The sequence below is a fragment of the Colobus angolensis genome, unplaced genomic scaffold, assembly GCF_000951035.1.
Source record: "Colobus angolensis palliatus isolate OR3802 unplaced genomic scaffold, Cang.pa_1.0 Scaffold35, whole genome shotgun sequence".
NCBI classification, from domain to species: domain Eukaryota; kingdom Metazoa; phylum Chordata; class Mammalia; order Primates; family Cercopithecidae; genus Colobus; species Colobus angolensis.
The window spans coordinates 11391319-11403941 of record NW_012116821.1 but is presented as its reverse complement, the minus strand read 5'-3'; the positions used below and the strand labels follow the sequence as shown (position 1 = coordinate 11403941).

At 41.6% G+C, this 12623-nt stretch overlaps 1 protein-coding gene across 3 annotated transcripts in view; it reads right to left on the bottom strand.

The window, feature by feature from the left end:
- The window catches only part of BVES (blood vessel epicardial substance), a 43601-nt gene that overhangs the window by 9060 nt on the left and 21918 nt on the right, over window positions 1-12623 (bottom strand). For all 3 annotated transcript variants that reach the window (XM_011952872.1, XM_011952871.1, XM_011952873.1), the window contains exon 7: window positions 12329-12470. In XM_011952872.1, the coding sequence (XP_011808262.1) occupies window positions 12329-12470 (142 nt within the window). The remainder of the gene's footprint in view (window positions 1-12328; window positions 12471-12623) is intronic.

Here is a 12623-nt window from a genome sequence, read left to right as displayed (position 1 = left end):
AAAAGAAGATACCATAAAAATTAAAAAAAAAAAAAGAAAAAGAAAAATAAGTACGTGTGTTTTGGAAAAAATAATGAAGCGTATGGCATTGATCCTTTACAATACCTTTAAATATAGCACCAATTTCTGTAAAAAAACAAAAACAAAAACAAAAACAAAACAAAAAAAATAGCCCTGGCTTCTATCATATTTTTAGCCTTAAGTTATCATTGGGTCTCATAAAATATTAACTTAGGCTGAGTATCTACAATGAGATAACACTCAGAACAAACAGTAAGATGGCATGTCTAAGAGCATTAAACCGAATCAATAATAAATCGTATTTAGACATAATTGTATAATAGCTTAAACAGAACAAACCCAGTTTATTTCGTCTGAGGAAGTAGGACTAAGTGGTCTCTGGTTTTTAGGCTCACCTATCAAACCAGGAGGGACATCCTACAGTTATATTGAGGCAGCTACCTATACTCTGGAGCCACAATGCTATCCGACCTCCCAACTCTCTCACCTATCCTTGCATTTTTTTTCACTGAGAGAAAATGAAGGGAGGACTCAACACAAAAGGAAATGGTTAAGTAACAACTTCCCAAGAGTTGTCAGCTTTTCTGTGAAAGAATTTGTTCTACTCCCACCATGTTTGCTGGGGAAGAAGAAGAGCTGTGGAACTTACTATATAATATTAAAGGGATAATGAGAGTCATTCACAATCCTTGGGGTGACATCCAGGGTCCTCCAAGTTGGACCTCCCTCCCTCTTCCAGTCCAAGCTCTTGCAAACTCACTGCTCTTCAAATCCAGCCCATCCTCCTCTTTTCATCTTGCTTTTTTCCCTCTACTTGGAATGGTTCCTTTGCTCCCATCCCTAACCACCAAACTCCTGTTGTTTCCTCAAGCAGGGTTCAAACTCCACCTCCTTCATGTGTAACCCTCCCTGACTCCGGTGGGAAGATTCTACCCTCTTCATCGCAATAGCTTCAGCCCTTACACGTTCTGTGTCACATTGTGGTTACAGTACTTGCATCTCTTCCTTATTAGAAAACAGGCATCTTGAATGCTGTAACCAAGGCCTCTTTTCTCCTGCAGCCTCACAGAAGTACCCCACGCATAGCCAGGACCTTGATAATGTCCTTAAGTACACAGTGATGAAAAAAATCTCTCCTCTGAAAGGCCACATAGGGAACCTCAGAAAGGATCCTGAGGATGAGGGAAAAAGACATGGGTATCACCTTTAATCTCTGGCGGGTCTCCCAGTGGGGCATCGCCAGCATTCCTCAAGCACAGGCAGGCTTCAGGGTCCAGTAAATCTCATTAGGAAAAGGGACTGTCATCACTCCACTCTGTAGTGTGTGCCCTGAAGGAAATCACTTTGGTAGAATTGATTCGACACTGCTTAGAGCATGGACAAGAACACTGTTCTCTCAAGGGAATATCAATAGGCTTAATAGTACCATCACCTGCTACAATGTTTTCATCCAATCAGTAAAAGGAATCAGGGAGTGACCACAAGGTGCTAGACAATGGGTTAAATGTTGGGAAAATAAAAAGGAATCACACCTGGTCTTTCATGCTGTCTTATTTTATTTCTCAGAAACTCAAAGCACTTTTCAGAGCAATTCGCCCAAACCACATCTGTACTATTATTTCTACTGTATATTCAGAAGCTAAAGCAAAGACATCCGTGAAAACAAACAGAGAGCGGTGGATGCCATGAGTGAGCTTATTTCTCCCCAGGGTGTGAACCACTTAGAAGACACCCTAGAAGGAGCAGAGGTGTCCTGTTAGCTATAACCGGGGAGCCCTAGCAGCCTGGAAAGACGGAAATTTTCTACAAAAGTTCTGGACTCACTTTCATCTCAAGCTTTGTGGCTGAGAATCTGCAATCCCCCTGGCAAGTCCCTGTGCTTACAACAACATTGCCTTGTTGCTTTTTCCACCATGGTACACACACTGGCAGACAGGAGGACAGCCCAACCTGCCACTTCCAGGGACTACCCGGTGCCAGCTGGCTGCCAACCCCTCACTTGGAATCAGAATCACAGTGTCCACTCTTTGTACCAACCCATTAGCCTGGCCTTCTGTAACACTGAGGGCCAAGTATAACATTCACATCCAGGAAGACAAAAGGATCACCTGCCCTGCCTCGGAATCTGCAACTGTCATGGCCACCAGAAAGGCCGGCTTTGAGGAGTGAGGGGCTCATCTGGCCCCTAGACATGGGGCTCTCTGGCCCCATCAGGAGACTTACTGGTTCAATGGAAAGACCCAGAGTCCATCCCTATATAGCTGGAAATTATTTCTTTGAAGCCCTAATACATCCAAAACCAATTTGTAGTATGAACAAAAAAAAAAAAAATGAGGGAATATTATATTTCAAGGGAATGCTCTTACATTTCACAAGTTGAACATTAATAAATAACTTCTACAGGTGTGCCTGGCTTTTCATTAATTTTATGTACTCACGGATCGTCAGAAATTTGCCCAGAGGCCCAACTATCTTCTAGAGATGTGAGAACACGAGAAGAGAGAGGAAAAAATAGAGCTTATCTTTAGTTAAGAGCTTTTTCAAATCACTTTTGTCCTTCAAGGATGTTACCGTAAGGTTCATGATCTCTGTAGAATACTTCACTTTTCATTTATTCCCAATTGTAGAGGGGCAAAAAATTCCATACCCATAAATTTCCCAGAAAATTGATTCTTAGTTTTCTATTAAAACTATTTTTACAGTTGGGAGGCAGAGTGGTTAACTCCATCCTGTTGTATTTACTGTGATCAGGAAAAGACTTTGGTAGTAATTTTTTTTCTGTTAGCTATAATCACCTTCTACCTACCAGTTAATACATTTTATTATGAAAGCATATAAACAGTATCATACTGAACTGCAATCCAGACTTAACAGGTGTGAAACTGTTAAACAGTTACGTCACGAGTTACTGTTGCTGGCGGGATGTTTCATATTAGACCAAGTAGCAAAAAAATCCTCTGCTCAAAGGACTTCCACAAGGACCAAGGCATCGAGAAGCTGCAGCCAGTGGAGCAGAATTGTGCTCTGGGCTGTCTGCCACAGTCGCAGTATGTTCAGGTGGGAAACAGAACTGTAGCACCAGGCTGCCGTGCTGTGGCTGAGAAAGAAAAACTCCAAGTCAAGGCCACTGAGCACACGTGGAAGACTGAGACAGCAGTGAGAGCCCTGAGCTAAACAGTGGACACCTCTGCTTCTGCCGGATGGCAGGGGGTGACCAAACCATGGGCTCTCACAAGGGGCTTCAGAAATGGCCAGCAGAGTCTCTCCCGGGCAGAACCGTTCAGACAGCAGCTAGGGCTGGGTGCTGGTGAGGAAGGAGGGGAACCCATCGTTAAGACCCACTCCGTGTCCCTGAGGGTCACCGGCTACAACGGCAGACGAAACATCGACCTCCGTGGAGGGCAGGCTGGGGCTACCTGCAGATCCTTCTCTGTCTTCCAGAGTCTTGAGTTAAAGAACCATAGAAGGCCTTACAAAAACTTTTTTTTAGTTTAAAATGTTTGTGGGTACATAGTGGATATATATATTTATGAGTTACATGAGATATTTTGATACAGGAATGCAATGTGAAATAATCACATCAGGCTAAATAGGCTATCTATCACCTCAAGCATTTATCCTTTATGTTACAAACAATCCAGCTTACTCTTTTCGTTATTTTAAAAAGGTATCTTATTTTTTACTACAGTTATCCTGTTGTGCTAGCAAATACCAGGTCTTATTCATTCTTTCTACCTATTTTTTGTATCCATTAACCATCTCCACTTTCCCTCTACCTCCCTCCACCCCCATTACCTTTTCCAGCCTCTGATAACCATCCTTCTACTCTCTCTGTCCTAGAGTTCAGTTCTTTTAGTTTTTAGCTTCTACAAATATGTGAGAACATGTGAAGTTTGTCTTTCTGTGCCTGGTTTATTTCACTTAACATAATGAGAGCAGGCCTTTTTATACATGAACCAGGGAGCTCTTACAGGACAGTCAAATCTCCGGCATACAGGGTAAGAAAAAATGAGGTAAGATTCTGTCCCTATTAATCTTATTTCTATTTCAGTGTACTTCTAATTACAGGAGGGCCTGAGGGCCTTTCCTAGGAAGTAAAAGTAAACATTTGCTGTTCTTAAATCTAGAGTGCAGGTCATGCCTATTCCAGAGGATGAACAAACTATCTCAAATCTGAGCTTCAAATAAGTAGAGTACCATGATGTGAAATTTGTCAGGTGACTTTTATGCTTGCTTAAGAAACACACTTTTTAAAAAGGAGCAACATTTCTGTAAGCTAATATAATGTGCTAAGATTTTCTTTTCTCCCCTGTTAACTTTAATGACGTTTGCTTCATTTCTTTCAAAACGTTATTATTTTTATTATGTTTAACCATCTGGCCAACTGCTTTAGCAAGTAATTAAAAACCTACAGGAGTTCAGAATTTTAATTAGATTGTACAATTTCTGAAGAACGGGAATGGGGAAGGCTTTAATGGCTTTTTTTTTTTTTTCTGGAAAGAATTATTTCTTTTCCTGTCTTTGCTTATTATACCCTAAGATTTTTTTTAATTGAGGAAACTGAGTTTGAATTGAAGCTTTCTGAACAACAATACTGAAGGGTAGCTTTGGCCTGTGCACCAAATGTTTCCTTTAATACACTCAGCACCAGCACTGAGGAACTCAAGCAAAGCATAAAAATTAGGGCAAATGCGGAGGTTGGAGTAGCTTCGTGGGTCCTGTGATGAGGTCTACTCGGCCCCAAGAGCACATTCTCCCATCAGTCCCTAACTACTCAGATGCACCATCAGGGCCTTGAGCTGCAGAGCACAAGGTGTGGTGTGAGCAACCAAGGAGGAGCAAAAGTGCTGCGGCCCCTTCCTGCTCACAAAGAAGACACAGGGTAGAGGAGAAGGTGAATGAATCCAGGAGAAAAGTGAGGGCAGGATCCAGGCTGGCAGCCATGCAACAGCCCAGAGAACAATCCGTCCAGGATGAGGCTGGAGGACGGCAGCCTCTGTAAGGAAAGTCTCTAGGAAAAATGGGCCACAGAACCGGGAGAAAGGATACAAGGACAGAAAAGGCAAGGATAAGGAAAAAGGAAGGCAACTAGAAATGCCCGCAGAAACAATAAGCCGTATGAAAAGGTAGGGTTGAAACAAAGGACAACCACTCAGAGACTTGAAGAAAAAATGAAATGGGCTTCACCTAAAAAAGAGAATGAGGAAGAAGGCTGAAGACCCCGGGGATATGGTGAATGTGTCCCACAACAGCAAGGCAATGAAACAACCTTAGGGGAAAAAAGAGAGTCAAGGCATAAAGTAAACCGTGGCATGATTGTCATGTTGTATACAAAAGAAGAATCCACTTGAACTTGATTTTTAGGAACAGTCTCCTTTGAACAGAACAAGAGTCATGACATTGGAAACAGAAAGAAATGTAAGCATTGCCCACTACTTGGTTCTACATAAAGCACAATAATCTCAACATTGTTTATATGTCCTAGACTTTGTGGAGCAATTCATAGACAAAGGCTATTTGCAGTTATAAAAGAGAACATATAACAACTTGACCATTTCAAAGCAAAAGAAGAGACCCAGAACAGTTAGAAGGTAGAAGGGGGAAGAATAAGAAAATAGGGATGCTAATGTCCTCACCTTTTAAAAAAAATTATTTTTTTTTGAGCAGGGTCTCACTCTGTGCCCAGGCTGGAATGCAGTGGCGCAATCTTGGCTCACTGCAACTTCAACCTCCTCAGGCTCAGGTGGTCCTCAGTCTCCTGAGTAGCTGGGATTACAGGCACAGGCAGGCCACCATGCCCACCTATTTTTCGTATGTTTTGTAGAGACAGGGTTTCGCCATGTTGACCAGGCTGGTCTTGAACTCCCGGGCTCAACTGATCTGCCTGCCTTGGCCTCCAAAAGTGCGGGGACTACAGGAGTGAGCCATTGGGCCCAGCCCTAATGTCCCTCACCTTTAAAATTAGTCCAGCAAGAAGAAGAAACAGAGATTTAAGTGCATTGTTTAATGTTACAAAGTTAAACAATAAAAGAACAAAAAGTAGTGACCTCACCATGTTGAGCAGAAAGCGGAGGGAAAGTTAGCAGTGAGCTAAGTAGGTCAGTAGATAAAAGTTACTAAGTCCACCTAGAGTTGGTGAGAAGGTAGTCACTTGCCTAGAATCCCAGTACTTTGGGAGGCCAAGACGGACAGATCACTTGAGCCCAGGAATTTGAGACCAGCCTGGGCAACATAGCAAGACCTGGTCTCTACAAAAAACATACAACAATCAGCCGGGCGTGGTGGCACGCACCTGCAGTCCCAGCACTCGGAAGGCTGAGGCAGGAGGACATCTTGAGTCTGGGAGGTGGAGGATGCAGTGAGCTGTGGTGCTGCCACTGCACTCTAGCCTGGATGACAGAGTGAGACCCTTTCTCAAAAAGAAAGAAAAAAAAAAAAGATTAGCACTATGGGTAACAAGTGTTTCCAAGTGATTGTTCCTTCGGAGTAGGACTCAGATCAGCTTGGAGGGCAGTCAGTTCTTTTCACTGTAAGGTTTTTTCTAACCACGTGATATCTATGTCTATTAACTTGATAATTTAAAAAAATTTGACTAACAGACTAAAAATGTACAACTGTATAAAATACCTTCAGATAAGATTTTACAGGTAAGAAAATGCTGCGTGAGGATAGAAGCCCCCTCCTGGGGCGAGGAGGGAGGCACTGGCACGAGAGAGCATAGCCTCTACTGGCTGGGGGAGACAGGGTCACATTCCTAAGCCTAAAAACGGAAAATGAAACACCCACCTCATAGGGTGGTTGCGAGGATTAAATGAGAACCTGGATGAAAGTGGTCAGGATGTGTCAGCTGCTACAGCAGTAGGTGAATATCCCCAAACAAGTTTATGCTCACATTGATCTCCCTAAACTGCATTTTGCTCATCTACAAAATGAGGGTATTGCTTTTCTCTAGCCATCTTGGTATGTCTGAGAATTGTTCAGGCTTATCTCCCAGAAACCTGCTGCCTAATCACATCTTTCTACCTCTCTGCAGAATTCATGTAAAGCTTACTGTTTGTAAGTTTATGGTTGCTCACAACAGGAATGAAATACAAATTGAGCTGAACAGATTATTTCATGAAACCAGCCTCGAAACTAAGAATGCTGTAATGGCTTTTTGCATCTTTCCAGGTAAACAAACACAGAAGAGAATCGAGAGAAACCCATTAGTTTCTCTCAGACATATTGCTAGCCTTTTCAGACTGCAAGCTAACTAAATATTTGTACAACTAGGTCATATGACATTAGTAGACTGTCCACAGCAGCATCTTTTTTTTTTCCTTTGAGACAGGGTCTCACTCTTTCACCCAGGCTGGAGTGTAGTGGCAAGACGATGGCTCACTGCAGCCTAGATCTCCCAGGCTAAAGTGGTCCTCTTAGCTCAGTCTCCTAAGTAGCTGGGACCACAGGCGCATGCCACCACCTCCATATAATTAAAAAATTTTTTTGTAGAAAGGGGGGTCTTGCTATCTTGCCCATGCTCGTCTTGAACTCCTGGGGTCAAGAGATCCTCCTGCCTTGGCCTCCCAAAGTGCTGGGATTATAGGCATAAGCCAGTGTGCCTGGCCAATGTAGTACTGTCTTGACACTAATAACAAACAAAATACTTACAAAGATCTTAATAAGAAACATCTCTCTAAAGATCTCACAGCATCTTTAAAAACAACATAATTTTTATTTCATGAAAAAAGACGTGGTTTAAACAAGCTTTTTCAAAGATGAGTTCCAACCGATTGCATTGCCTATACTGTCTTGTGATTAAAAAAAAAAATCCAAATGATAAGTTATTTAACCCCAATTAACTAAAATACAGTTCTGTAACATTCAAGGAAACATATGTCTTCCTGTTACCATAGCAATGTCTGAGCTAGGCAGCATTACTACTGATGGAATTGCTAATACAATCCATCTGTGTGAATGTGTGTGTTTTATACATGAAGGGAGCTAAGGAGGAGAGAAGATGACAAGAAGATGACAACAAGGTAAGCTGACGAGCAACTCCTTGGTCCAGGAGCCAAGAGAAGAAAGCTTTCCTACATACACTGGCACTAAAGATTCTCACACATCTCATACAGCTTGTCTCTTCCTCTCTTCCTATCTCACTATGTTCCATGTTTGCAAACATGAAACCCAGTAAACAAAGCAATGAGAAAGTGAAAGAGTTAAATGAATTATGTATTGAAAAAACAGAGAGAAAAATGACTTTTTCTCAGGCTATCTCATGACTTCACTTTCTTCCCTTTAAATGACAATTTGGAGTGGGAATACAGAATCTGTGTGGAAAGGAGTAGAGACCTTGCTGCGGATTTAGCGTTGTGTGGCATGTATAAAAGCAAAGTACAACATGAGAAATGGGAGCAGCAGCAATTTCATTAAAACAGGTCACTTAGCTTTCCTCCACCTTTTTCTGATCCGTATTTCTGCTTCACTGAACATTTGCTGTGTAAAGTTATGAAGAATATTTGTCACATTACTGATTGAGATCTTTAAAGTAGCCTTTCCCAGAATTTATGCAAGCTTCTAGACCCAACTACCGGGCAGATGAGAAAGACAAGAACACCATAATCACCACCATGGGGATGAACTCAGCAAAATTCCAGAAGGTGGAAAATTCTCCAGCCTCCCTACTCAAAGCGTAGTTCACAGAACAGCCACACTGGTATCACCTGGGCACTGGTTAAACCTGTGGACTCCCAAACCCCCACCCCAGCCTGCTACATCAGGATCTTTAATAAGATCTCCAGGTGATTCATATGCACATTTAAGAATCTGCTGTTCTACAGGACAAACCAAAAAACCAAAATAAAAACATATGCAGAAACACACACACAGAGACAGAGAGACAGAGAGACTGGAAAGGGAGCCCCGAGGTGTAGGGGCTGAATGCAATGTGCCCATGCTATTCAGATCGTGATTCAAAAAGTAATTATAAATATTCATATGCATGTTAATGTTTAAATTGACCTAGATTTGGGTTAATGAATAGGTGGTACAATGTAAAAAGGTTTAAGGAAATACATAAGGTATATTTAATTTTGTATGGAGTGACACTGCTTGTAATTCTGTAAGTACTCTAACTAAAAGCTAAATGACACTGGAGATTATCATTGGATAATTTCACATGTTCCAAAGTAGGACCCTAGTACTCCAGTGCTAAGAATAAGGCAAAAATGTTCACTAAAATGGATTATATTAACCCATCTACGAAAACCTATCTGCAGCACTACTTGATAACAAGGAAGGAATCGGGATGACAGGTTACCCCAGAAAAGTAGGTGGGAGTTGAGAAAAAGTGGTTCAGAACAAGTCACTACCTTCACCAACTCTAGGTGGACTCATCTGCAAAGAGGCAAATAATAACAGCTCCTGTGCCTAGCTCACACAGCTGTCAGGTTCAAATGCAAGAACAGATGTGAAGGTGACCTGTACATCTAAAAACACAAGTCAACTGTTACGTGCATTTAAAAAAACCACAGAGGTAATCTGGTCTACAAGCATGAGCTTCTGTTTTTCTTTTTCTTTTTTCTTTTTGATACAGGGTCTCACTCTGTTACCCAGGCTTCGGTGCAGTGGCTCAATTATGGCTCACTGCAACCTTGACTTCCCTGGCTCAAGCAATCCTCTCACCTCAGCCTCCCAAGAAGATGAAATCACAGGCGTGTATCACCATGCCTGGATAATTTTTTAATTTTTTTTGTAGAGAAGGGGTCTTATTATGTTGCCCAGGCTGGTCTTGAACTCCTGGGCTCAAGCGATCCTCCAGCCTCAACCTCCCAAAGTGCTGAGACTACAGGTGTGAGGCACTGTGCCTGGCCAAACATGAGCTTTGGAATCAGACGGGATCCCTAGGTTTGTATTGCAGAACCAGTCACTATGGAAGGGGAGCAAGTGAATAAGCATCTCATATTCCCCATTTCCTCATCTGTAAAATGACATAACACCTGCTATAGTAGATTGTGTTATAGTCCAGCTTTCTACCTGCTTTGTTTCTCATTAGCCCCTTCACAGCCCCTGCAGGAGGGTTAAATGATCTATCCATTGATGTTGGTTCTGGCAAGTGACTTCTGTGGCCCAGGGAACATACACGGAAGAGGTACTTGCTCCTTTGGACCAGGAGCTTTAACAGCCATCTTGTAAATCTGCCACCACTGTCTTCCCTCTGCAGTCACAATGGCAATGATCCAGATGGCAGCTGGTCCTTTGGTTGAGCCCCAAGAGTAGGGAAGTGCAGCTCCCGACCTTCATATAAGCTTTAGTTAATACCTTCAAAAAGTTACTATGCAGGCCAGGTGCAGTGGCTCACGCCTGAAATCCCAGCACTTTGGGAGGCCGAGGTGGGTGGGATCCTCCTGCCTCAGCCTGTTGAGTAGCTAGGACTACAGGCCTGCACCACGACACCCAGCAATTTTTTTTTATTTTTATAGAGACAAGGTTCCCTTGAGCCCAGGAGTTCAAGGCTGCAGTGACCTGTAATTGTGCCACTGCACTCCAGCCTGGGTGACAAAAAGCGACCCTGCCTCAAAAACAAGAACAAACACAAAAAACAAAAAACAAACAAACAAAAAATCCCCAACCCCACAAAAAAAAAAAAAAAAAAAACAGGAGATGAAATTCTTGTATGAAAGGTGACCTCCAAAAATATTAGAAGGAAAACAACATTCTTATCATCAAGATGTTGAGGCAGAGAGAATTCTGTACAAGCCTTTATTAAAATAACTATTTTGTCTTCAAGTCTTCCAGCATAATTTAGTTGCTTTTTCACAACTTACTATTCTTTGTCCAATTCACTATAAACTGTTTAATTGCTTTTTCAGGTCTTCATTTCCTTATGAAAGCTTTTGTGCCATGTAAAACCTGTATGAGCTTTTAACACAAATTCATACAACTTGTATTAAATGTGTATCCTTTTCTCTTGTTAATCTGTCTTATGTCAATTTAATTCTCAGGTCCAGCCCAAAAACAACCCTAAAAGGGTAGAGGTAAAGTTTTTTCTTTCCTACACATCAATTACATGGCCTTGTAAATTCCAGCCTCTCCTGACTATGTAATACTTAAAATCCCCAATCTAACTTATCTGAGGCATACAAAGTTACAAGATCCATTTACATAAAGAATTGTTTAATGTGTTTGCATTTTTTAAAAGTTAATTTGGTTTAAAATACAATCAGAAATACAAATAGTTTTTAATTCATGCAATGGAAGAATGTCTGCCTTTTTGCTGTTTCATATGAATTTGTTCAAAGTTTTTATACTATCATTCTTAGACTAATTCTTAATATTAAGCATTTAATGCCTAATTTAGTTTTTCTCATTTTACTTACTAATTTTCAACATCTGGGTTGTCTGTGCTACTTAAAATGTTTTGAAACAATCTAAACTACGGAAGAATCCCGGAAAATGTGCCACTGGCCAGGTGTGTGAATGAGGTAACTCACAAGGGTGTTTAGTGATCTCCTTTGTCTTTGGGAATATTCCAGTTCCCAATCACTTTTTAACTCATGGCACTCATACTGAGATAACCAGCCAGCAGCAGAACATCCAGCATTTATTTGTCTATCATTTTTCAAAACATTTCTGGGTCTAGACCTTCACTCTAACTAAAGTCATGAAAGTAACAAAACCAAATGGCAACAAAACCAAACAAAACCAAAGCAACAAAATCAAACCATGTGGACTCTTTCAGAGTATTCTGGTGAGCCACTTTTTTTTTTTTTTTTTTTTTTTTTGAGACAGAATCTCGCTCTGTTGCCCAGGCTGGCGTGCAGTGGCACGATCTCGGCTCACTGCAGGCTCCACCTCCCGGGTTCACGCCATTCTCCTGCCTCAGCCTCCCTAGTAGCTGAGACTACAGGCGCCCACCACCATGCCCAGCTATTTTTTTTTTGTATTTTTAGTAGAGATGGGGTTTTACCGTATTAGTCAGGATGGTCTCGATCTCCTGACCTTGTGATCTGCCCACCTCAGCCTCCCAAAGTGCTGGGATTACAGGCATAAGCCACCGTGCCCAGCCGGTGAGCCACTATTTAAGCAAAGTATATGGCAAAACCAGTGAACAATTTCTGAAACAGAAATAAGAGTTGTAAAGTTGGCTTTTAGCTCATATGCAATATGGGGGAAATGCTAAACAAAATTTGATTCTTTTTATTGTTACCTTTAGGTTGCCAAATAGTTACCTGCAAAGTTATTTTTCTAATCAAAGTTGTCATTTGTCTATGTCCAGAGATATCCATCAGAACTCTGGAGTAGTATCAGTTTTGGGATAACTTACGAAGAGAGGACATGCTGGAGGTACCCCGAAGAAACTGGTGCAAGCCGTCATCACTGTCACTGGAGCTGGCTATACTGTTCCTCATTTCCAACATGGAGATCTGTGTGCAGAGGCTGAGCTGATGTTCCAGCTTTTTGGCTTTCTACAAAGCAAAGTTTTAAGCTTTCTGAGATTTATGGGAGTTGAATCATATATTCCATTTAAGCAGCATGTACTTTTCTGAGAAATATGCCAGGGCATAAAATAGAATACCGATACATATTAGGTGACCAATAAACATAAGCTATGATTTTTA